General features: G+C 48.1%; 1 protein-coding gene across 1 annotated transcript in view; it reads left to right on the top strand.

Annotated features, from left to right (window-relative positions):
* Positions 1-25958, top strand: part of SHLD1 (shieldin complex subunit 1) — a 281025-nt gene extending 255067 nt beyond the window's left edge. The window contains exon 3 of the mRNA XM_077485503.1: positions 25342-25958. Coding sequence (XP_077341629.1) covers positions 25342-25805 — 464 coding nt within the window. The 3' untranslated portion in view covers positions 25806-25958. The remainder of the gene's footprint in view (positions 1-25341) is intronic.
* The last annotated feature ends 553 nt before the right edge of the window (positions 25959-26511 follow it).

Below are 26511 nucleotides of genomic sequence, written 5' to 3'. Positions count from 1 at the left end.
TAGGGCTTCGACCATAAGTAGGAAGGCCAGTATGGTGGCCTGAATTTATGGGAGGAGCCCGGAGGGGTATTTAACCAGCCTGCTCGCCTGTGGTCTTTGTCGGTTTCCTGTGTGCGGTACCCACCCTCCCATCCCCTTTTCAGGGCATTTCTCAAATTCATTTCTCTTCACAAATATTCATTTCTAATGTAGGGTATGCCCCCTTATTTTGGTATACCTACCATCAGACCAGGGCACACTTCAGGTCTATTTCATGTTGTATTTCTTATGCTAAGTCTATTTGTTCATATCCGTATCGGCCATAGGGCTTCAAATATATATATATATATATATATATATATATATATATATATATATATATATATATATATATATATATATATATATATATATATATATATATATATATATATATAATTATACTTTATTTCAATAAAAAACAGTTAAATTTTGCCCAATTTTTTTTATACTGTGAAAGATAATGTTAGGCCGAGTATATTGATACCCAACATGTCACACCTCAAAATTGCGCCCCGCTCTCGGAATGGCAACAAACTTTGACCCTTAATCTCCATAGGCGAGGAGGTCTAGAGGTATAATTATTGCTCACGCTCTACCGATCGCGGCGATACCTCACACATGTGGTTTGACAACCGTTTTCATATCCGGGTGCTGCTCACATACTGCGTTCGCTTCTGCGTGCGAGCTCGTCAGGACGGGGCGCTTTACTTTTATTTTACCCTTCTTTTTTCTTTTTTTTTTTTTTTACACTGTTCCTTAAAAATAAAAAAATGGCGTCACTTTTATTCCTATAAGAAGGAATATAAACATCTCTTGTAACAGAAGAAAGTCATGACAGGTCCTCTTTAATGTGAGATCTGGGGGTCACAAAGAACTCATATTTACACAAAAAAAAATTAAAATAAATGTCTGTTGTGTGTTGTTTTGTTTTTTTTTTTTGCAAAAAAAAATTAAAATTTCCGCTTTATGACCGGTGGGGCGGAAGTGATGTTTGACATTGCCTCCGTCATCCAATGGGATGGAGCCGAGTGGGAGGGGCCATCACTCCCTCGCTCCACTTCCAGCCTCTCAGGGGAGAACATCGGATCGTCTCCCCTGCTACCGACGGCTCCGGTAAGTGGCGGGAGGAGGAGGGGGGGACCCCTCCCCCGATAAAAGGGATCTTGAGGCAAATCTGCTGCAGAGACTTCTTTTATCGTACAGAGAAGCGCCCGCCGTTCCTGAAAATACCAGGGTTGTGGCTGCTCGCTTCTGCCGTAACAACGGTATTCAGCGTCCAATCACACCCCACCAGAAAGACTGTATGGAAGAAAAATACCTTTAAAAAAAAAAACGTCTTCCTCCGAATATAAGAGTATCAGTCCACCGGTCCGATATTACGTTCGCATCAGAAGACTTGTATTAACCAATTACCTCTCAGGCACCCGCACCCCTGTCCTGTCCAGACCAACTTTCAGCGGTGCTGTTGCACTTTGAATGACAATTACGCCGTCGTGTAACGCTGTACCCAAACTACATTTTTATCATTTTGTTCTCACAAATAGTAGAGCTTTCTTTTGGTGGTATTTCATCATCTCTGCAATTTTTATTTTTTGCTAAACAAATAAAAAAGAATGGCAAAGATGTTTTTTTTATTAGATTATGTAAGCAGACTGCAGTTCCTCTTCAACCACCTGCCGCCCCGCCCACCGTCACATGACGGATAGGCCGTTTGGCCCTCCTTCTGGGTGGACGTCACATGATGGTGAGACAGTGCGATCCTGGTTCTGGGTGGACGTCACATGACAGCGAGACGGTGTGGCCCTCGTTCTGGGTGGACGTCACATGACGGCGAGACTGTGTGGCCCTTGTTCTGGGTGGACGTCACATGACAGCGAGACGGTGTGGCCCTCGTTCTGGGTGGACGTCACATGACGGCGAGATGGTGTGGCCCTTGTTCTGGGTGGACGTCACATGACAGCGAGACGGTGCGGCCCTCGTTCTGGGTGGACGTCACATAAGGGAGAGACGGTGCGGCCCTCGTTCTGGGTGGAACAACATCTTTATCCACCCTATCAGTACACCTTTGCATCCTAAAACCCCTGCTAACCTCTGCACCCCAAACCTCCCCCATCCTCTCCACTCCAATCCCCCTCACCTTTATCTCTACCTGCCTCCTCTGCTCATCTTTGCACCCACCTTACTTACCTCCATACATCCCCTCCTTGCTCACCTGTGCACCCCAAACTGTAATTCATTCTCTTCCTACCTCTGCACACCCCACACTACCCTCCCCCCATTGATTTGCTTACCTTTGCAGAACAGGTTGATTTTAGGCTTGTTGACCATAGTTGTAGGCAGGAATTTCAAACATGCCCCTTTATCCCTCCAGTGGGCAGCATTCAGTATAGGTGATTGTGGCTATGACCTCAGGGGAGCATGCTATACTTATGAATACTGACTCTATTTACATATGAATGCTGCCAGTCCGCCGCTATTTACATATAAATGCAGCCACTCTTTACATATCAATATCGGTATTTACATGTAAACACAGGGTCTTCAGGTGAGTCATCTGTACACAACAATAGGGCATAGCTGGGCAGCATTAGTAACTTCACACTGATATTACAGTACACAGCACAGGACTAAAACCTCAAGGGAGGAGGAAATTTAAACTTGGATAGTTGGCAATTATGAGGCTGCTGCTTTGGGCCCCACAACAATGACAGGGCCCAGGGCAACTGCCCCTTTTTCCCTGCCGTAAAGACGGCCCTGTAGTAAACAGCCAACATTTATTTTCAGCCAAGAATACAAATGTAATCAGATCCCCCTGCATGAAATGCAGTATATTGTTCAAAAGTATTTATGAAAATTCATGCAAACATACGACACATTCATTTCATTCGTTTTGGTTAAAATTTTATTCCATCTCTAATAAAAACTTTCATTTTGTATAGCTCTCTTCTCCCTGGAAACTCAAAGAAATTAGCAGGCGAGGCAGCCATCTTGGCAATCTTGGCGTTGGCCGGGATTCGAACACGGGTCAGCTGCTGGGATGGCAGCTATGCTCACCACTGCACCACCAATACGATGTAGCATGTCTTTGGAGTGTGGGAGGAAACCGGAGTACCCGGAGGAAACCCACGCAAGCACAGGGAGAACATGCAAACTCCATGCAGGTGTGGTGTCCTGGTCAGGATTTGAACCAAGGACCCCAGTGCTGCAAGGCTGACCACTAAGCCTCTGTGCTGCCCATATGTGATCTCTATAATCTAAGGCCCGCCCCCGCAGAGCAGGATAAATCAGTGATGGGATGAGGGGGGGGGGTGCAGGTATGGTGGTGACACGAGGGGGGAGGGGTGGTGCAGGTATAGTGGTGACAGGGGGGGAGGGGGTGCAGGTATAGTGGGGAGAGGGGGAGTAGCATGTCTTTGGCGTGTGGGAGGAAACCGGGGTACCTGGAGGAAACCCACGCAAGCACAGGGAGAACATGCAAACTCCACGCAGGTGTGGTGTCCTGGTCAGGACTTGAACCAAGGACCCCAGTGCTGCAAGGCTCACCACTAAGCCTATGTGCAAGGAGGGAGGGGGAGTGCAGGTATGGTGGTGACATGGGGGAGAGGGGGGTGCAGGTATGGTGGTGACACAGGGGGAAGGGGGGGTGCAGGTATGGTGGTGACACGGGGGGGTGCAGGTATGGTGGTGACACGAGGGGGGAGGGGGGGTGCAAGTATGGTGGTGACACGAGGGGGGAGGGGTGGTGCAGGTATGGTGGTGACACGGGAGGAGGGGGATGCAGGTATGGTGGTGACACAGGGGGAAGGGGGGGTGCAGGTATGGTGGTGACATGGGGGGAGGGGGGTGCAGGTATGGTGGTGACACGTAGAGAGGGGGGTAGCATGTCTTTGGCGTGTGGGAGGAAACCGGGGTACCTGGAGGAAACCCACGCAAGCTCAGGGAGAACATGCAAACTCCATGCAGGTGTGGTGTCCTGGTCAAGACTTGAACCAAGGACCCCAGTGCGGCAAGGCTCACCACTAAGCCTCTGTGCAAGGAGGGAGGGGGAGTGCAGGTATGGTGGTGACATGGGGGGGAGGGGGGATGCAGGTAGTGTGGTGACAAAGGGGGGGGGTGCAGGTATGGTGGTGACACGAGGGGGGAGGGGGAGTGCAGGTATGGTGGTGACACGAGGGGGGAGGGGTGGTGCAGGTATGGTGGTGACACGAGGGGGGAGGGGTGGTGCAGGTATGGTGGTGACACGAGGGGGGAGGGGTGGTGCAGGTATGGTGGTGACACGAGGGGGGAGGGGTGGTGCAGGTATGGTGGTGACACGAGGGGGGAGGGGTGGTGCAGGTATGGTGGTGACACGAGGGGGGAGAGGGGTGCAGGTATGGTGGTGACACGAGGGGGGAGGGGTGGTGCAGGTATGGTGGTGACACGAGGGGGGAGGGGTGGTGCAGGTATGGTGGTGACACGAGGGGGGAGGGGTGGTGCAGGTATGGTGGTGACACGGGGGGAGGGGGGGTGCAGGTATGGTGGTGACACGGGGGGAGGGGGGGGTGCAGGTATGGTGGTGACACGGGGGGAGGGGGGGGTGCAGGTATGGTGGTGACACGGGGGGAGGGGGGATGCAGGTATGGTGGTGACACGGGGGGAGGGGAGTGCAGGAATGGTGGTGACACAGGGGGAAGGGGGGGTGCAGGTATGATGGTGTAGGGAGCGGGGGTGCAGGTATGGTGGTGACACAGGGGGGAGGGGGGGTGCAGGTATGGTGGTGACACGAGGGGGGGTGCAGGTATGGTGGTGACACGAGGGGGGGGTGCAGGTATGGTGGTGACACGAGGGGGGAGGGGGGTGCAGGTATGGTGGGGACATGGGGGGAGGGGGTGCAGGTATGGTGGTGACACGGGGAGAGGGGGGTAGCATATCTTTGGCGTGTGGGAGGAAACCGGGGTACCTGGAGGAAACCCACGCAAGCTCAGGGAGAACATGCAAACTCCACGCAGGTGTGGTGTCCTGGTCAGGACTTGAACCAAGGACCCCAGTGCTGCAAGGCTCACCACTAAGCCTCTGTGCAAGGAGGGAGGGGGAGTGCAGGTATGGTGGTGACATGGGGGGGAGGGGGGATGCAGGTATGGTGGTGACAAAGGGGGGGTGCAGGTATGGTGGTGACACGAGGGGGGGGTGCAGGTATGGTGGTGACACGAGGGGGGAGGGGTGGTGCAGGTATGGTGGTGACACGAGGGGGGAGGGGTGGTGCAGGTATGGTGGTGACACGGGGGGGTGCAGGTATGGTGGTGACACGGGGGAGGGGGGATGCAGGTATGGTGGTGACACGGGGGGAGGAGGGGTACAGGAATGGTGGTGACACGGGGGGAGGGGGGTGCAGGAATGGTGGTGACACAGGGGGAAGGGGGGGTGCAGGTATGATGGTGACGGGAGGGGGGGTGCAGGTATGGTGGTGACACAGGGGGGAGGGGGGGTGCAGGTATGGTGGTGACACGAGGGGGGGGTGCAGGTATGGTGGTGACACGAGGGGGGGGGCAAGTATGGTGGTGACATGAGGGGGGAGGTGGGGTGCAGGTATGGTGGTGACACGGGGGAGGGGGGTGCAGGAATGGTGGTGACACGGGGGAGGGGAGGTGCAGGAATGGTGGTGACACGGGGAGAGGGGGGTGCAGGTATGGTAATGACATGGGGAGAGGGGGGTAGCATGTCTTTGGCGTGTGGGAGGAAACCGGGGTACCCGGAGGAAACCCACGCAAGCACAGGGAGAACATGCAAACTCCATGCAGGTGTGGTGTCCTGGTCAGGATTTGAACCAAGGACCCCAGTGCTGCAAGGCTAACCACTAAGCCTCTGTGCTGCCCATATGTGACTTCTATAATCTAAGGCCCGCCCCCGCTGAGCAGGATAAATCAGTGATGTCTATTGGGAGTTATGCTGACCATACATGGATCAAAATGTAGTTCAGCAGGGACTATGCGTGGCCACTGTGGTTGAATATAAGACTTCGGCCGGAGTGGGAGATGGAGAGGGAGAGAGTAATGGACAGGGGGAGCAATGGATGTAGCAGGGGATGGAGGAAGGAGGCAAGGAAGGGTACCCCTTACATCAGAGCACTCACTGGGAATTGTGAGAGAGAATGGAGGGAGTGGATGGATGGATCAGGCTCCATCTCGCCTCTTCTAGTTGCTGTGTTCCAAACTTCCCGCGCACACATCCCCTTCTCTTGGGCAGAGCACTGTCGGGGAGTTGTGGGCGGAGCAGATACAGGAGGAGAGGACGGAAGGAGGAGGAGCAGAAGCCGATCTCTCTCCTCTCTTGTCTGTGTGGGACGTCGGGGATACTGTCGGCGCTGATTCCGATGGTTGTGATCTGGAGCTGTCAGTGTGCTCCCGTCTCCCAGCCAATTGGTCTTACACAGACTGGCTGGGACTCGGCACTGTGCTGATGACGGGGGTTCCTGGCTGCCAGCAGAGATGACTCTTTAAATAGGCAAAGTAGGCAGCCGTGAGGCCCCTGGAAGCACGAGGCCTTAGGCGACTGTCTAATTAAAAGAGCCGTCTATGCCCTTCACCCCCCACAGTGAGGTGTTTAGAACTGTCATTTCTAGGTAGCGATGATTATGCTTATTTAGAGTTGCACGGTGTCCTCTGCCCTACTGACACCAACCACTGCTCTACTGACACCGTCTTGCTTTCCTGAACATGTCCAGGGCTCAGTCGACTCTGTCCTCTACCACACTGGCACCATTCATTGCCCAAATCGTTTAAAACCAGCGTGCTACTGTCCACTGCTCTACCGACAGTGTCTGCTGTCCACACACCGTCCATTGCTGTACTGACACTGACCTCTGCCCCACTGAGAACATCTACTGCCCTATTGACATCGTCCACTCTACTCTGGGGTGAAGAACTTGATGGTAGATTGCTGTTGTTAGGGGCGCTGCCATCCATGTTTCATGAGGTGATAGGAAGGGGAATAGTGTTGGCTCACCTGAGCCTCCTTTTTTGCCTGAGCTGAATTATCCGGGGTGAGTGTATGTCATTTCTTGTTGATGCTCTTGCTTTTCTGGTCATGTCCTTTGTTCTGCTGACATTGTCATCTGCCATACTGGCAACGCCCATTGCTCTAAGCATAGCATCCAGTGCTCTACTGACACTGTCCACTGCTCTACTGACACTGTCCGTTGTCCACACACTTCCCGCTGGAGTAGTGATGCCATCCACTGCTTTCCTTACAATGACCATTGATTTGCTGACCCTGACCTCTGCCATAATGGCACTGTCCATTGCCTGAATCATAACTTCCAGTGCTCCACTGACAATTTCCCCTGCTCTACAGACAGTGTCCTCTGTCCACACATCATCTTCTGGTGTACTGATAACGACCATTGCTTTCCTGACACTGACCATTGATCTGATGACATCGTCATCTGTCATACTGGCACCATACATTGCCCTAAGCATAGCATCCAGTCCTCTACTGACACGGGCCACTGCTCCATTGAAATCATCTACTGTTCTATTGACACCGTCCACTGCCCTACTGTCCACTGATGGTGGATTGCTGTTATCACATGGTGGGGTCATGTTATGCTGTCTGAGGATGTTGTTTTTCTTCTTGAGCTTAATTATCTGGGGTGAAGCAAGTGTGGTGCCGCTGCCAATCTGTGTGGTGAGGTCTTCAGTCTTTCGTGGGGTGATAAGACGGGGAATAGCACTGGGTCGCTCAATCACCCAGGGCAAATCATGTAATGGTGGAGAGCTGTTACCACATGGTGGGGCAATGCCATCCGTCTTTCGTGGGGTGATAGGACGAGGAATCACACTGGGTCGTCTGAGGCTGTTGTTTTTCTTGAGATTAATTATCTGAGGTGAATTACGTGATGGTGGGGCGATGACCCCGCGTGATGGTGGGGCGATGACCCCGCGTGATGGTGGGGCGATGACCTTGCGTGATGCTGGACGGATGAGCTCCCGTGATGCTGGACGGATGAGCTCCCTTGATGCTGGACGGATGAGCTCCCTTGATGCTGGACGGATGAGCTCCCGTGATGCTGGAGCGATGTCCTCCCGTGATGCTGGAGGGATGTCCTCCCGTGATGCTGGAGGGATGTCCTCCCGTGATGCTGGAGGCATGACCTCCCGTGATGCTGGAGGCATGACCTCCCGTGATGCTGGAGGCATGACCTCCCGTGATGCTGGAGGCATGTCCTCCCGTGATGCTGGAGGACGTGATGCTGGAGTGATGTCCTCCCGTGATGCTGGAGGGATGTCCTCCCGTGATGCTGGAGGACGTGATGCTGGAGGCATGTCCTCCCGTGATGCTGGAGGCATGTCCTCCCGTGATGCTGGAGGGATGTCCTCCCGTGATGCTGGAGGACGTGATGCTGGAGGCATGTCCTCCCGTGATGCTGGAGGCATGACCTCCCGTGATGCTGGAGGCATGACCTCCCGTGATGCTGGAGGCATGACCTCCCGTGATGCTGGAGGCATGACCTCCCGTGATGCTGGAGGCATGACCTCCCGTGATGCTGGAGGCATGACCTCCCGTGATGCTGGAGGCATGACCTCCCGTGATGCTGGAGGGATGTCCTCCCGTGATGCTGGAGGGATGTCCTCCCGTGATGCTGGAGGGATGTCCTCCCGTGATGCTGGAGGCATGACCTCCCGTGATGCTGGAGGCATGACCTCCCGTGATGCTGGAGGCATGACCTCCCGTGATGCTGGAGGCATGACCTCCCGTGATGCTGGAGGCATGACCTCCCGTGATGCTGGAGGCATGACCTCCCGTGATGCTGGAGGCATGACCTCCCGTGATGCTGGAGGGATGACCTCCCGTGACGGTTGAAGGATGTCCTCCCGTGATGCTGGAAGGATGTCCTCCCGTGATGCTGGAGGCATGACCTCCCGTGATGCTGGAGGCATGACCTCCCGTGATGCTGGAGGCATGACCTCCCGTGATGCTGGAGGCATGACCTCCCGTGATGCTGGAGGCATGACCTCCCGTGATGCTGGAGGGATGACCTCCCGTGACGGTTGAAGGATGTCCTCCCGTGATGCTGGAGGGATGTCCCCCCGTGATGCTGGAGGGATGTCCCCCCGTGACGGTTGAGGGATGACCTCCCGTGATCTTGTGGAGAATCGGTTGAATGACTTGAAGTAGATAACCAGCAGCGCCTGCAGTATTACGAGCAGCACCAGCAGCATCGTAGGCAGCACCGGCTGTATCACGACAAGCCCGTGAAAGTATTCTGACCAGATCTCTGCCACAATATTTCTAAGCAGGGGCAGGCCTATATTGTCTAAGACCAGCCCCTCGCTGGACCAGAAGAAATCAGATCTGACCAGCCCTTCATAAAAGAATTCCATCAGCTGCAGGAGCATCAGAATTTCTCCTGCTATCCAGGCCAGAACATCTCTGCGCAGGATGTATTTCAGAATGATAATACTTACCCAGAGTGTCATCTTTACCCAGACTGCAGTGCTGGCCAGTAATGGGAACCAGCTAGAGGGTTTCAGTGACTCGTTTGACATTTCTCTGACCATTTCCTTCACAGGATCCTCCATGGGCTTGTTAGCCGCATTCTTCTCTGCCATGAGAATCTCTGGAGGTACGTTCTCCAATGTCCTGCCCATTTCCTGCGACAATTCCTTGGAAAAATGAAAACATATAAAGATTAATGCAGCCGTTTGTAACATAGATTTACATCAGGTAAAGATCAAAAAGAAAGAGAGAAAAATAGGACTGAAAAAAAAAAGACATTGCGGGATCTAAACAATAAAAGGAAAAGTAAGAAGAGAAATACACAGGTAGGGGTCAGGAATACCCCCTTGGGGGTATTATAGGTATAGTTCCAATGCCTTACTGGTGGGATATAGACAACAGATATATAGTGGTCAAATGTCTGATATATATATTCGGCCTACGAAAGTCTTCACCCTGTTGTCAGACTATCAAACCCTACAGAATATTTGAACTTGAACCAGGCTGACCATGTTTTATGGAACTTGCCGGAAGTTTCATTCGTTGTAGCAAGCGTTTCTTCAGTTTTCAGGATGTGGTTTACCGTGTGGGCCCATTCTCTAAGGGAAGGGTCGTTGACGGCTTCCAGTAATTTGGGGATCAAAGACTTTGCGGCACTCAGAAGGTGTTTGGTCCGGGATCGTTTGTGTATCTACCCAGAGGGAAGTTAGAAATATGGAAAAGGCAACATGAGGGAGTGAGTTTAATCTTGGTGTCTGTAATGTGGAGGATCAATCTGCAGATTTTGCTCCAGTAAGAAGCGATTTTTAGGGCACTCCCACCAAATATGAAAACGTGTCTCCTTTGGTTTCTCCACGTCTCCAGCACAGATCCAAAGCCAGCGGGTACCAGCGTTTTTCTGGTCTTGTGTAACAGTGTGACAGTAGCTTGTTATGCCGCGTACACACGATTTGACTTTTTGACAGCAAAGGTCCAACGGACCGAATCCGTCAGACAATTTTGATCGTGTGTGGGCTCCATCGGACCTTTGCTTGCCAAATATCTGACAGACTTTAGAAATAGAACTGTTTTAAATTTTGCCGCCGGATCTCCGCCAGACCCTGTTCCCAGGGGGAAGCCCATTCGTCTGTATGCTGGTCCGACGGACCAAATACGGGGCAAGGGCAGCTACAGCACCTGCCCGCGAGAATGTTTCAGCTGCAGGGTACTGTACATCTCATGCTGGCAAAAAAACGGCCTTGGAGTCCCCCCAAGGTCCATACCAGACCCTTATCCGAGCACGCAGCCCGGCCGGTCAGGAAAGGGGGTGGGGATGAGCAAGCGACGACCCCCCCCTGAACCGTACCAGGCCGCATGCCCTCAACATGGGGGGGGGGGGGTGTGGGTGCTTTTGGAGAAGGAGGGCGCTCTGCGGGCCCCCAACACCAAAGCACCTTGTCCCCATGTTGATGAGGACAAGGCCTCTTCCCGACAACCCTGGTTGTCGGGGTCTGCAGGCGGGGGACTTATCGGAATCTGGGAGCCCCCTTTAATAAGAGGACCCCCAGATCCTGGATAAATATATTGCGGTAGTATGGTACCCCACCAGCGGAAGGATGCAGGGTTCTCAACCAGGCAGGTTGAGGGGCTCCAGGGGAGTTGTTTGTTTGGGAGGAAACTGGCTTTTCAGTTTCCTCACTGTTTACAAAAATCCAGTTGGGGACCTGGAGCCTGAAGATTCCATAGCGTTATGGGTGGGACGGAATCTCCAATCCTGGGACCAGGTTTTGGGAACAGCCAGAAGTCTGGCTGGTTGATTGCACAGGTGGGTCCTGGGCTTATAACAGAGTCAGGACTAGGGTTCTGGGCCCTCCCGAGGAGTCCAGGCAAGCAAGGGAGAAGCATGCATGCATGGTATAGCCAGAGGGCCCAAAGCTGTGAGCTGAGCAGCAAAGAAGATAAAAAGAGGTACAGTAGTTGTACAACATCTCCGTTATAGGGATAAGAGGGCTGAAGTGTAAAGCCTGAACAGCAGTACTTCTGAAGAGAGCCAGGTGGCTTGGTATTTTTCGTTTTATTATTAAGCTGTTGCTGTGGAAAGCTGAAACCCCTGTGTGGGAAACCTTCCTGTTATTGGACTTGTTATGTTTTACTTTTAATAAAAGTGGGCCAACGAGCCCTTAAATGGCATGACTGGCATGGACTCTGCTCACTGGTGTGCTCTAAACAGAGGCTAAATAACCCCCAAATATCACAATAATATATATATATATATATATATATATATATATATATATATATATATTTATTGTGAGACTTTGAAAAAAAAAGTGTGTGTGTGTATAATATATAAATTAAATATAAAATTTTTTTTTACTTTGTAGTAAAAAAATTTATCAAGTCTATATGCCGATATCTCACCAAAGTCCCCCCCAAAAAAAATATTAAAGGAATTGTAAAAAAATTCTATTAATTTTTTTTTTTTTTTACAATTCCTTTAATATTTTTTTGGGGGGGGGGTCTTTGGTGAGATATCGGCATATAGACTTGATACATCTTTTTTACTACAAAGCAAAAAAAAAATAAAAATGTATAATATAAATATATATATATAATATATACTTTTTTTTATTTTTTCAAAGTCTCACAATAATATATATATATATATATATATATATATATATATATATATATATATATATATATATATATATATATATATATATATATATATATATATATATATATTTTTTTTATTATTTTATATATATATCTTTTTTTCTTGTCCTATGCTGTAAGGAGGTCTTTTTTCTTCGAAAATGGCGCCTGGCCAGAGATTTAACACAAGAAGAACATTTGTTCTCTAGCGTTTGAGAATTCTCCCATTAAAATCAATGCAATTTGGTCCACCACAAAAATGGCCACCAGCCGGAGCCCTTATTACAATGACAGTATGCTTAAGGGAAATATTTGGGATATGGGGGTGGAATTTTTCCAGACAAGAAATGCGTTTGCTGTAAAAACAAAAAACAAAAAGGGGTTTGATGTCGGTGTGCAACTATACCTATGGGACAGCGAAAAGGTGGAAGGTGGGGTAGAAGGTGGAAAGTACTTACCATGTCCTTCATTAGCCGTTCTGTTCTGATAATCGCCCCCTCATCCAGTGTGGGGATGTCTGGGGGGTCTCTGTTGACGTTCTGTCTTCCTCCCAATGAGAGTAAAAATATAACAATCACGATGATTGTTGGACGCCTCATTCTTATATTAAGTGTAATTGACACAAAAAATCAATTACTATAAATCTATAAGCTCTATAAGCTCTCGCCGATCAAAAAGAATCAATTGACACTAAAATCAAATCACTGGAGTTCCAATACAATGAAACACACTGAGATCTGAGGGAGCTCCTCTAAATAGAACCTGTCTCTTCAGAGATGCAGTCAACTGACACTCTGTGTGGCTGCAAACGGCTCTTTATAGCCTCAGGTCATGTGACCACTATGTGACATCACCATGGAAACCAGGAAGTGGCTGTGATTGGACGGCTCGGGGAGGAGGAATGACCAATCAGGATCGTCGCCATCCATTTCAGTGACAAATAAAAATCTGGATTTCCTCTGTAACTCTAAACTGATTATTGGTTTGCAATAAAAAAAATAATAATCCATGTGATGAATCGGACCTATCAGGGAGTAATTGCAGAAGCTCCTCCCCTCTATGGAGTAGTTTGGCCTGCAGGGGCTCTGTGTATGGAGGACTACATCTCCCAGCATGCCCCGCTCTCCCCACAGAGATCTGTGTTAATGTTGTGTGGAGATGTGATGGGAATATAATATCTCCCCCATGGTGGCTCTCCGGGGTACACACACTATGGGTGACTCCATGCGAACACATTATATTACTATACATCACAAGGAGATAGAAGCTCAGGCTGGCACCGACCGTTATCAAAGATGGCCGCCAGGGGGACAGTGAGGGGGAGGAGACTTCACTGTCATGTGACATCACCATGGAAACCAGGAAGTGGCATGACAAGAACAAGAGGTGTCAAATACAGGTATCACTGACAAATGTTCAAAAATTAACCACTTCGCATCCAGGCCAATTCTGACATTTCTCTCCTACATGTAAAATTCATCATTTTTTTGCTAGAAAATTACATGGAACCCCCAAACATTATATATGTTTTTTTAGCAAAGACCCTAGAGAATACAATGGTGGTTGTTGCAACTTTTTACCTCGCACGGTATTTGCGCAGGGTGTACCAAGAAGCGGCTCCAGTCTCTCTTGAGAATGCTCAATTATGCAATACGGGTCATTCCCCAGGGTCGATCTTTATGTCACGCTTCCTGATCTCCCTCTCACGGACACAGGACCCCTCTCAGATCCTTAATTTAGATGCCGCGGCAATAGCAGACCTATCAATTTCGGAAGGTTCCCTTCTGCATGGATTGGTATGGCGATGTTTAAACCATCTACGATGCCCCTGTCACCCCTGGTAGTGACAGATGCCACAGCCTCCACAGGCTTCGCTGCAATTTTTGGCCACCATTGGTTTACAGGACCATGGCCTCAGGGATACTCCTAAACCCTGCGTTTACCTGGACTTCCTCCCTCTTCAAGCTATACCCGGTCATGACAGCCTCTCGACTCTGGGGTCATATCAGGACAGGACAGGCCATGGCTTTCACCACCGACAGCTGGGCCGAGATCGATCTTGTTGATGAAGCCAGGTCTGGATCCCTCTCAGTTATGTTCTTCTTGCGCAGACTGCTGCAGTTATCTTGGCAGCACCAGTTTAATGTCCACTGTATGTTCATTCCAGGCTGCCATCTTCTGGGACAGGTCTACTATCTTTACTAGTTCGCCATTTGGCCTTTTCCCCAGCCTGCTCATACAAACAGCCATTTACTTAGCCTACTACGGGTTCTGATGGCCTAGCAAGTTCACCTTCAGCAATCCCGCATGCCAAGTTCTGCGTAGTCGTCACTTGGCTCGCTACCAACACCATTTCATCTTCCACCTTGCAGTGTCTAAAACCCAGCAATCTGGCTCCAGGATAGACGTCCATTTCTATAGAACAAACAATGCCTGGTATCCAGTAACCATACTCGACCACCTACTGTCACTCCTACCGGAACGCTCAAACTCTAGTCCCCTGTTGCCTTTTCCGGGCTAGCCCTCGAGTGCCTGCCAGTTTTTCAAACACATGGGGTTCCTCTACGCAGCCACCTCAACCCCAGTCCATACTGTGGTCACTCTTTTTAGTATTGGAGCAGCCTTGGCAACATCTTGGCATGGGTCCCAGGTCACGTCATTAAGAGACTAAGCAGTTGGAACTCTGCCTACCTCGCCTGGTACATCCCCATGGCACAAGCATTCGCCAAACTTGCTCAATAAATTAAGCTAAGACTGATAAAACTACACCCCTACCTGAATGTTTTTGCCCCCTTATTTTGGTATAGTGGCCATCAGACCAGGGCACACTTCAGGTCTATTTCATGTTGTAAGTCTTATGCTAAGTCTATTTGTTCATATCCGTATCGACCATAGGGCTTCGACCATAAGTAGGAAGGCCAGTATGGTGGCCTGAATTTATGGGAGGAGCCCGGGGGTTATTTAACCAGCCCGCTCGCCTGTGGTCTTTGTCGGTTTCCTGTGCGCCGTACCCACCCTCCCATCCCCTTTTCAGGGCATTTCTCAAATTCATTTCTCTTCACAAATATTCATTTCTAATCTAGGGTATGCCCCCTTATTTTGGTATACTTACCATCAGACCAGGGCACACTTCAGGTCTATTTCATGTTGTCTTATGCCAAGTCTATTTGATCATATCCGTATCGTCCATAGGGCTTTGAAAAAAAAAAAAAAATTATATATATATATATATATATATATATATATATATATATATATATATATATATATATATATATATATATATATATATATATTATATATATATATATATATATATATTTTTTTTTTTTTCAGACATTCTAGAAAATAAAATGGTGGTCGTAATATTTTCTGTCACATCGTATTTGCACAGCGATCTTACAAGCGTAATTTTTTGGGGAAAAAAAATACACTATTTCAATAAAAAACAGTAAAATTAGCCCAATTTTTTTATACTGTGAAAGATAATGTTAGGCCGAGTAAATTGATACCCAACATGTCACACTTCAAAATTACGCCCCGCTCTCGGAATGGCGACAAACTTTGACCCTTAAAAATCTCCATAGGCGACCTTTTAAAAAAAATTCCAAATTTTGAGTTAGAGGAGGTCTAGAGGTATAATTATTGCTCACGCTCTACCGATCGCGGCGATACCTCACACGTGTGGTTTGACCGCCGTATTCATATGCGGGTGCTGCTCACGTAATGCGTTCGCTTCTGCGTGCAAGCTCCTCGGGACGGGGCGCTTTACTTTTTTTTTGTTTTTTCTTATTTTACCTTTTTAATTTTTTTATTTTTACACTGTTCCTTAAAAATAAAAAAAATGGTGTCACTTTTATTCCTATAAGAAGGAATGTAAACATCTTTTGTAATGGAAGAAAATCATGACAGGTCCTCTTTAATGTGAGATCTGGGGGTCACAAAGAACTCATATTTACACTAAAATGTAAAAAAATAAAAATAAATGTCTGTTTTTTTTTTTTTTTTTTTTTGCAAAAAAAAATATTAAATTTCCGCTTTAGGACCGGTGGGGGCGGAAGTGACGTTTGACATCGCCTCCGTCATCCAATGGGATGGAGCCGAGTGGGAGGGGCCATCACTCCCTCACTCCACTTCCAGCCTCTGAGGGGAGAACATCAGATCGTCTCCCCCGCTACCGACGGCTCCGGTAAGTGGCGGGAGGAAGAGGGGGGTGGGGGCGGGGGGGCCTCTCCCTCCCCCGATAAAAGGGATCTTGAGGCAAATCTGCTGCAGAGACCTCTTTTATCATACAGAGAAGCGCCCGCCTTTCCTGAAAATACCAGGGTTGTGGCCGCTCGCTTCTGCCGTAACAACGGTATTCAGCGTCCAATCACGTTCCACCAGAAAGACTGCATGAAAAAAAAAGAAGAAAAGAAACCCTTTAAAAAAAAACGTCCATCTTCCTCCCAATATAAGAGTATCAGTCCACCGGTCCGATATTACGTTCGCATCAGAAGACTTATATTAACCAATTACCTCTCAGGCACCCGCACCCCCGTCCTGTCCAGACCAACTTTCAGCGGTGCTGTTGCACTTTGAATTACAATTACGCCGTCGTGTAATGCTGTACTCAAACTACATTTTTATCATTTTGTTCTCACAAATAGTAGAGCTTTCTTTTGGTGGTATTTCATCATCTCTGCAATTTTTATTTTCTGCTAAACAAAAAAAAAAAAGAATGGCAAAGATGTTTTTTTTATTAGATTATGTAAGCAGACTGCAGTTCCTCTTCAACCAACTGCCGCCCCGCCCACCGTCACATGACGGCGAGGCCATGCGGCCCTCGTTCTGAGTGGACGTCGCATGACGGCGAGGCCATGTGGCCCTCGTTCTGGGTGGATGTCACATGAGGGCGAGATGGTGTGGCCCTTGTTCTGGGTGGACGTCACATGAGGGCGAGACCATGCGGCCCTCGTTCTGGGTGGACGTCACATGACGGCGAGGCCGTGTGGCCCTCGTTCTGGGTGGACGTCACATGACGGCGAGACTGTGCGGCCCTCGTTCTGGGTGAACGTCACATGACGGCGAGGCCGTGTGGCCCTCGTTCTGGGTGGACGTCACTTGACGGTGACGCCTTGTTCTGGGTGGAACAACATCTTTATCCACCCTGTCAGTACACCTTTGCATCCTAAAACCCCTGCTAACCTCTGCAACCCAAACCTCCCCCATCCTCTCCACTCCAATCCCCCTCACCTTTAACTCTACCTGCCTCCTCTGCTCATCTTTGCACCCACCTTACTTACCTCCATACATGCATACCAAGCAGACTGCAGTTCCTCTTCAACCACCCGCTGCCCCACCCACCGTCGCATGACGGCGAGGCCATGCGGCCCTCGTTCTGGGTGAATGTCACATGACGGTGCGACCCTCGTTCTGGGTGGACGTCACATGACGGTGCGGCCCTCGTTCTGGGTGGACGTCACATGACGGTGAGACAGTGCGGCCCTTGTTCTGGGTGGATGTCACATGACGGCGAGATGGTGTGGCCCTTGTTCTGGGTGGATGTCACATGACGGCGAGACCGTGCAGCCCTCGTTCTGGGTGGACGTCACATGACGGCGAGACCGTGCGGCCCTCGTTCTGGGTGGACGTCACATGACGGCGAGACCGTGCGGCCCTCGTTCTGGGTGGACGTCACATGACGGCGAGACCGTGCGGCCCTCGTTCTGGGTGAACGTCACATGACGGCGAGACCGTGCGGCCCTCGTTCTGGGTGGACGTCACATGAGGGAGAGACGGTGCAGCCCTTGTTCTGGGTGGAACAACCTCTTTATCCACCCTGTCAGTACACCTTTGCATCTTAAAACACCTGCTAACCTCTGCACCCCAAACCTCCCCCATCCTCTCCACTCCAATCCTCCTCACCTTTAACTCTACCTGCCTCCTCTGCTCATCTTTGCACCCACCTTACTTGCCTCCATACATCCCCCCTCCTTGCTCACCTGTGCACCCCAAACTGTAATTCATTCTCTTCCTACCTCTGCACACCCCACTCTACCCTCCCCCCATTGATTTGCTTACCTTTGCAGAACAGGCTGATTTTAGGCTTGTTGACCATAGTTGTAGGCAGGAATTTCAAACATGCCCCTTTATCCCTCTAGTGGGCAGCATTCAGTATAGGTGATTGTGGCTATGACCTCAGGGGAGCATGCTATACTTATGAATACTGACTCTATTTACATATGAATGCTGCCGGTCCACCGCTATTTACATATAAATGCAGCCACTATTTACATATCAATACTGGTATTTACATGTAAACACAGAGTCTGCAGGTGAGTCATCTGTTCACAACAATAGGGCAGAGCTGGGCAGCATTAGTAACTTCACACTGAGATTACAGGACACAGCACGGGACTAAAACCTCAAGGGAGGAGGAAATGTAAACTTGGATAGTTGGCAATTATGAGGCTGCTGCTTTGGGCCCCACAACAATGACAGGGCCCAGGGCAACTGCCCCTTTTGCCCTGCCGTAAAGATGGCCCTGGGCATAACTCTAATCTTGCTATGCTGATACTTTGTTCATTCCGACTCAATGTAGATTTAGGTTTGAGGTAAAGCTTCACTTTACAAAGAATACCCAATTACATGCAAAGAGAATATAAAAATGCAGCATTTTTGCTTGCACGTGATTGGATGATGGAAGTCCGAAAAGCCAACCCCCCCCCCATTTACTAAGCTCTGGACCAACTGCACTTGTAGAGTGCACAGTCTGTTTGCTTTTAGTAAATCAACCCCAATATGTTGTCTTGCAAGTTTAATCTGGCCACCTTCTAACCATACCTATATCAGAACACTTGATTACATCACATCTTGTTGCACTGTATCTTCACCTTGTTTTGTCACCTTGCACCTTTACCATATTTATAAAGTGTTTCTAAACCCACAGCAGTAAAATCAGTCTGTATGAAGTCTGGCAGTCTTATAGCAGACGTATGCCGCGTACACACGATCGAATTGTCCTGCAGACATAGTCCGGTAAACAATCCGCCGGGCTTTCTAACAAACGGACTTGGCCACACACGGACACTCCGAAAGTCCAGCAATTTCTAACGCGATGACGTACAGCACGTACGACAGGACTAGAAAAAGGAGGTTCAATAGCCAGTAGCCAATAGCTTCCTTCTCGTACTTGCTTCAGAGCATGCGTCATTCTTAGTCCACTGGACTAGCACACTGACAAACGGATTGTCCACTGAAAGCCAAGCCTGGCGGACAAATTCTGAGTCAAATCTACTTTCTAAGGCCGCGTACACACGGGCGGACTGTCCGCCCAACTAGGTTCGTCAAACAGTTTGACAAACAGTCCGTTCAAAATTAGCATGAACGGACTTGACCACACACGACGAACGAACAGTCCGCTGAAAACTTGCGCGATGACGTGAACGGCACGTATGACGGGACGAGAGATTCGAAGTCCTATACACTGCAATGCAACCTTCGGCGTGTAAATCCTTTCTGAGCATGCGCGGAACTTAGTTTGACGAACAAGCCTACACATGAGCGGACTGTCCGCTCAAACCAAGTTTCAGCGGACAGTCTTACGGAAATTCCGAAAAACTTTGTTCGTCAGACTGTCCGCTGAAACTGTCCGCTGAAGCCCACACACGAGCGGACTGTCCGCTGAAACACTGTTCAGCGGACAAAGTTGGACGAACAGTCCGCCCGTGTGTACGCGGCCTTAGTCCGCCGGACTTTTTACGATTAAAAATCCGCTGGAGCCCACACACGATCGAATTGTCCGGCGTAATGCGGTCCGGCAGACAATTCGATCGTGTGTACGCAGCATTATGACTTCTAGCAGCCTTATAGCAGTCTTATGACTTCTAGCAGTATCCGGCCGAACCCTGGTTAATGCTTGTAGAATATACTGCTGAGGAGAAAATAATTTTTACCAGTTTAGATTTACCAAAATGATTGCATATCCATGTTCTGTGTACTGTGGGAGAGCAGATATAGTGAATGCAAGCTCCTGGGGTCAGTCTTTGTAAAAGTTCCCAATGCTTTTACAAGCTGAGGCCCATGTGACCTAAGATTAAAACATCCAACTTGATGACCACGGCAAGTGCCATAAGTCTAAAGCGGATGGGAAAATGTTATCTTCTGAAGATATCCATGTTTGCATGTTTCTTATTTACATTTCTTATTTACATTTATAAAGCAAAAGGGCCTTTGCATATGTATGTTCACTTTCTATCAAATATAGCAGGATTCACTTTGAAATGCCCTATAGTGCTCTTGAATTCTTTTTCATGTTCTGACGATTTCTGCGAAATGAGATGAAATTACGGAGCGCACCCGCTTTTGTTTTGCTTCAGTGACGGCAAATGTGAGTTCTTGTACAAAGGACATTTCTTCTCATCATCGAATCATTAGTCCAAGGTCGTTCTGATCCTTTAACAGCTATGCAGTTATTTGGTTTTGCCAATTTATTCCAGCACTCTAAATAATAAGACTGTGCCAAAACAAGTTTTGAAAGATATAAAGATGCATTTGGAATGGGGGATGCAGGGCCATGGGGATACAGGGGGGCTCCCAGCACACTGACCGGGCTGTCAATGACATCCCCTGATCAAGGCTTCTGATCACGAGCCAGCGTGGTGGGCTTCCTATCATGTGTCCACTGTAAGAGCCAATCACAGCAATCACATGATACAGAACCCGGACCACATCCCAGCAATAAGACCAGCTCTTATGGGACAGAGCAGCAGGGTGGATAAAAAAAATCGATTATTTATTTATTTTTTTAAATTTAAATCTGATTTTTTCAATTTAAAGTGGTGTTGCACAGAAAAAAAATAAAAATTCATCAAAAAAAATAAAAAAAAAATATTTGGAATTTTTTTTTTTTTTTTTATTAAACTCGCCTCTAAGTGCCTGTTGCTAGGGTGTCCCTCGTAGTCTGCCTCCTTCAGTGCCTGGGCTGGTGACATCACTTCCCCCTCGGTGCAGGAAGGGCTCAGCTGTGCCCCCTCCCTCCTGTCAGTCATCTGGGACACGTGACAGGGCCCAGATGACTGTGCGGTCAATCATGGCACGCGGCGCCGTTCGTACATGCGCAGTAGGTGCCCGGCTGTAAAGCCACAGCCGGGTGCCCACAGTTGGAATCTGGCGCGGCCGAGCAGAGGGCGGAACAAGCCCCTGGGGCAGGTAAGTGTCCGATTATTAAAAGTCAGCAGCTGCAGTATTTGTAGCTGCTTACTTTAAAAAAAAAATTTTTTTTATAAGGGGAACTCCTCTTTAAATCCAATTTTTTTTTTTTTTTTTTTTATCAAATTTTATTTTAGTAAGATGCTTTTGGAATAAAAATGTATCTGAGGATAGTTTTCTATTTAACCACTTCAGCCCCGGAGGATTTTACCCTCTTCCTGACCTGAGCACTTTTTGCGATTCGGCACTGCATCACTTTAACTGTGGTCGCGCATCCAATCAAAATTCCCCCCCCCCCACATACAGAGCTTTCTTTTGGTGGTATGTGACCACCTCTGCAGTTTTTATTTTTTGCGCTATAAACAAAAAAAAAAAAACGTAAATTTTTGAAAAAAGTTTTTTTACTTTTTGCTATAATATCCCCCAAAAATATATAAAAAAACAAATGTTTTCCTCAGTTTAGTCTGTATGTGTTATTCTTTATATTTTTGGTTAAAAAAAATCGCAATAAGCATATATTGATTGGGTTGCGCAAAAGTTATAGCGTCTACAAAATAGGGGATAGTTTTATGGCATTTTTTATTATAAATTTAATAAATTTTTATTAGTAATGGCGGCGATTTTTTTTTTTTTTTTTTTTTTTTTTTTTTTAAGCTGACTATCAAAATTGTGACTATTGTGCTATAAAAATGCACTGTGTAAATGACACTGACAGCAAGGGGGGTTAACCACTAGGGGGTGATCAAGGGGTTAACTGTGTCCTAGGGAGTGATTCTAACTGTGGGGGGGATGGGCTTCCACTCACATGACAGATCACTGCTCCCGATAACAGGGATCAGTGATCTCTGTCATATCCTGAGGCAGAACAGGGAAGTGCCTTGTTCACATAGGCACTTCCCTGTTCTGCGACACCTTGACACGATCGCTGGGAGACCGGCAGACATTGATTCCTGCGGGCACAGTCATGCTGTAAGCGGTGGGCGTGCACCCACTAGGCCCGCCATTTAAAGGGGGCGTACAAGTATGCCCATTTGCCCACCGCTTCCATTGTGCCGACGTATATCGGCGTGCAGCGGTCAGCAAGTGGTTAAAGGGCCACCAGGAGGCGGTGTTAAGGGGTTAAAGCTAAACTCTAAACAAAGCGCTTTTTTTGGACATATGCAATATAAACATAAACCCACACCAATGAGTTCCATGTGTCTAAGCTGCAGCATTATGTCAATCCTGTACAGTGCATTGAGCCAACTTCTGGTGCTGAGAGTTACAGTTCTGGCTGGAGGACTTGGATCAGCTCCTCCATTCATTAAATGTCTTGCATAATTTTCATCTAATGCAAGACACTCTGAGATTGGAGGAGGTGTGGATGAATGCCACAATCTCCCCGCCTCCAATCAATGCATGCATTCACTGAAAAGAATGCAAGGCATTTACTGAATGGAGGAGCTGAAGTGACCCACTGCCATCTGGGCACCCGACCAGTAATCCTCAGCACTGGATGTTCGTCACTGACTGCACTGGACAAGAGTGATTGAAAGTTGAGGTTGTACATAATGCTGCAGCCTAGACACGTAGGGCACACTTCCTTAGTGTGGACTTGTTGCTAGGACACAAGTGGTTCTTGCTGCCTAGCATCACTCATTTCTAGGATGCAGGCGGCTCCTGTCACCTAGGGGCCTTCATTGCTAAGATGTAGGTGTTTCTTCTGTCTTTGGGGTCCTTTTCTGCTAAGATGCAGATTTTTCTGCCTAGTGTCGTTCATTGCTAAAACATGGGTGGCTCTCGTCACTTAGGGGTTTTCGTTGCTAGGATGCAGGTAGCTCTTGACGCTTAGAATACAAGTGGCTTTTGCCACCTAGGGTTCATTGTTGCTAGTAGTCAGATCTCCCCACTGCACATACATAGTGCTTTGGCACTCAAGGTGGAGATGTCAATGTGTCCTCTGCTCTCCATTTTTCAAATCTATGCCCTACCAAAGTGGTCTCCAAACTGCGGCCGTGTGGCCGGATCTGGCCCTTGCTTGTTTTTATCCGGCCCTGGGGCATTATTCCCACCTATCGCAGCAACAGTGGGACATAGTTCCTGCCACTGATGCCAACGATGGGGCACTATCCCTCCCATTCATACCACTGATTTCTTCCACTATTACCAATGATGGGGCACTGTTCCTCCCACTAATGCCAATGATGGGGCACTGTTCCTCCCACTAATGCCAATGATGGGGCACTGTTCCTCCCACTAATGCCAATGATGGGGCACTGTTCCTCCCACTAATGCCAATGATGGGGCACTGTTCCTCCCACTAATGCCAATGATGGGGCACTGTTCCTCCCACTAATGCCAATAATGGGGCACCAATCCTCCCACTAATGCCAATGAAGGGGCTCTTTTCCTCCCACTGACACCCATGAAGGGGCTCTTTTCCTCCCACTGACACCAATGATGGGGCTCTTTTCCTCCCACTGACACCAATGATGGGGCTCTTTTCCTCCCACTGAGGCCAATGATGGGGCTCTTTTCCTCCCACTGAGGCCAATGATGGGGCTCTTTTCCTCCCACTGAGGCCAATGATGGGGCTCTTTTCCTCCCACTGAGGCCAATGATGGGGCTCTTTTCCTCCCACTGAGGCCAATGATGGGGCTCTTTTCCTCCCACTGAGGCCAATGATGGGGCTCTTTTCCTCCCACTGAGGCCAATGATAGGGCACTATTCCTCCCACTGACACCCATGAAGGGGCACTATTCCTCCCACTGACGCCCATGAAGGGGCACTATTCCTCCCACTGACGCCCATGAAGGGGCATTATTCCTCCCACTGACACCCATGAAGGGGCACTATTCCTCCCACTGACACCCATGAAGGGGCACTATTCCTCCCACTGACACCCATGAAGGGGCACTATTCCTCCCACTGACACCCATGAAGGGGCACTATTCCTCCCACTGACACCAATGATGGGGCTCTTTTCCTCCCACTGAGGACAATGATGGGGTACTATTCCTCCCAATGATGGGGCACTATTCCTCACACTAACAGCAATGATCAAGCACTATTCCTCCCATTGCTACCAATGATGGGGCACTATTCCTCACACTTATGCCAATGATGGGGCACTATTCCTCACACTTATGCCAATGATGGGGCAATATTCCTACCACTGACACCAATGATGGGGCACTATTCCTCACACTTATGCCAATGATGGGGCACTATTCCTCACACTTATGCCAATGATGGGGCACTATTCCTCCCATTGCTACCAATGATGGGGCACTATTCCTCACACTTATGCCAATGATGGGGCACTATTCCTCACACTTATGCCAATCATGGGGCAATATTCCTACCACTGACACCAATGATGGGGCACTATTCCTCTCATTGCTACCCCAATGATGGGGCACTATTCCTTCCATTGCTGCCAATGATGGGGCACTTTCTCCCCCTAATACCAGTGATTGAACATCATACCTCCCATTAATACCAATGATTCCCCCCCCCCCCTTAACACCAATGATGGGGCATTGTTTACTCCAACTGACACCAGTACATTTTCTACTCCAAATAGCCATAGTCTGGCCCCCCTAAAGTATGAAGGACAGTAAGCTGGCCCTTTGTTTAGAAAGTTTGGAGACCCCTGCCCGACCACTTCCTTTCCCTATTGTGGCCTTAGAGTTATTCTAACTGCATTGGTGTGTAAGATGTTGGTTGCAGGACTGGTGCGGAAGAATTCGCCTGTAGTCTGCTTGTGCTTAATTGTTTCTGATGGTGACGTTGAAACGCATAAGGTGGGATGTGACGTCATCGCGCATGCTACACAAAGGTACGCTGCAAGGTCTGCCGGCATCCTGGAAGGGTGAAAAGTCTATCGAGTTCCCTGGGGCTTGACTCAATATTGTATTAATATCAGCCATATTTTGATGCTCATTTTATAATGCACTTTTATAATGTAAGGGGATATTTCTGATTGATGATAAATTACTTTCCTCCACAATTATTTTCCATTTATTTATTTTTTAGGTCACAGAACAAGCGATTGTGAAGACAGTGAAAAAATAAGACTAGAAGATGATGAAAGATTGTCTGCATTGTCACCCAGCAGCAGTTCTTCCATTGTGAGAGAACAAAGGAGCTCCACCATCACCAGACTAGAAACCAACGAAGACATCGATGACGCCCAACTTCGGGCAAATTTAGATGCATTTTATGAACTAAGCTCCCTGCCAGGAGATGACGAGTTTTCACGTCAGCTTACCGAGAAAATATTGGAATTAAAGCAGAAGAACCATCTATATGCCCTACGTAGCTTCCAGATGGGAAAGATTATTTTACGTCAGGAAGGAACAAACGTTTTACAGAGCTCTGTCACTGATAATGTCTTTTCTTCCACTGGAGAGACCCTGAATATAAAACCAGTGGCAGGGCTTTCTGATGATGTCATCAGGTTTCTAAAGGATAGGAATTCGACAAAAAAGGGACCTTAACCACTTGACCTCTGGAAGGTTTTACCCCCTTCATGACCAGGGCATTTTTTTTCCCATTCAGCACTGTGCTACGGTAATTGTGTGGTCATGCAAAACTGTATGCAAATTCAATTTATATAGAGATATATAGATATATATTATAATTTTTTTTTTTTTTTTTAAATACCGTAAATTGAGTTTTCTTGTGGTAGTATTTGATCACCACTGTTGTTTTTTTTTGTTTTTTGTTTTTTTTACAATATAACAGAGACTGAAATTTAAAAAAAATAAATAAAAAAAATATTTTATACTTTCTGTTATAAAACATATCCAATATAAACAATCAAAAAGTCTAATTTCTTCATAAATTTAGGCCAGAAATGTATTTTGCTTCATGTCATTGGGATTTTTTTTTTTTACCAAAAAGTGTATATTGGTTTATGCTAAAGTTATAGTTACATAGTTGGGGAGGTTGAAAAGAGTCTACAGAGTCTATAGAGTCCAACCTGTGTGTGTGCTTTAAAGCCAATATTACATTGTATATCCCGGTATGTTGTGGTCGTTTAGGTGCTTATCTAATTTTTTGAAATGATCTATGCTCCCTACTGAAACCACTGCCCGTGGAAGAGAATTCCACATCCTTAACATAGTTACATAGTTTGTGAGGTTGAAAAAAATCTATAGAAAAGAGTCTATAGTCTACAAACTATGGTACACTATATTGCCA

Source organism: Lithobates pipiens, unplaced genomic scaffold (assembly GCF_037356315.1).
Source record: "Lithobates pipiens isolate NorthernLeopardFrog02 unplaced genomic scaffold, aLitPip1_a1.2 Scaffold_18, whole genome shotgun sequence".
In the NCBI taxonomy this organism is placed as follows: Eukaryota; Metazoa; Chordata; class Amphibia; order Anura; family Ranidae; genus Lithobates; species Lithobates pipiens.
Note: the sequence above shows the minus strand (reverse complement) of the source record. Positions and strands in the feature narration are given on the sequence as shown.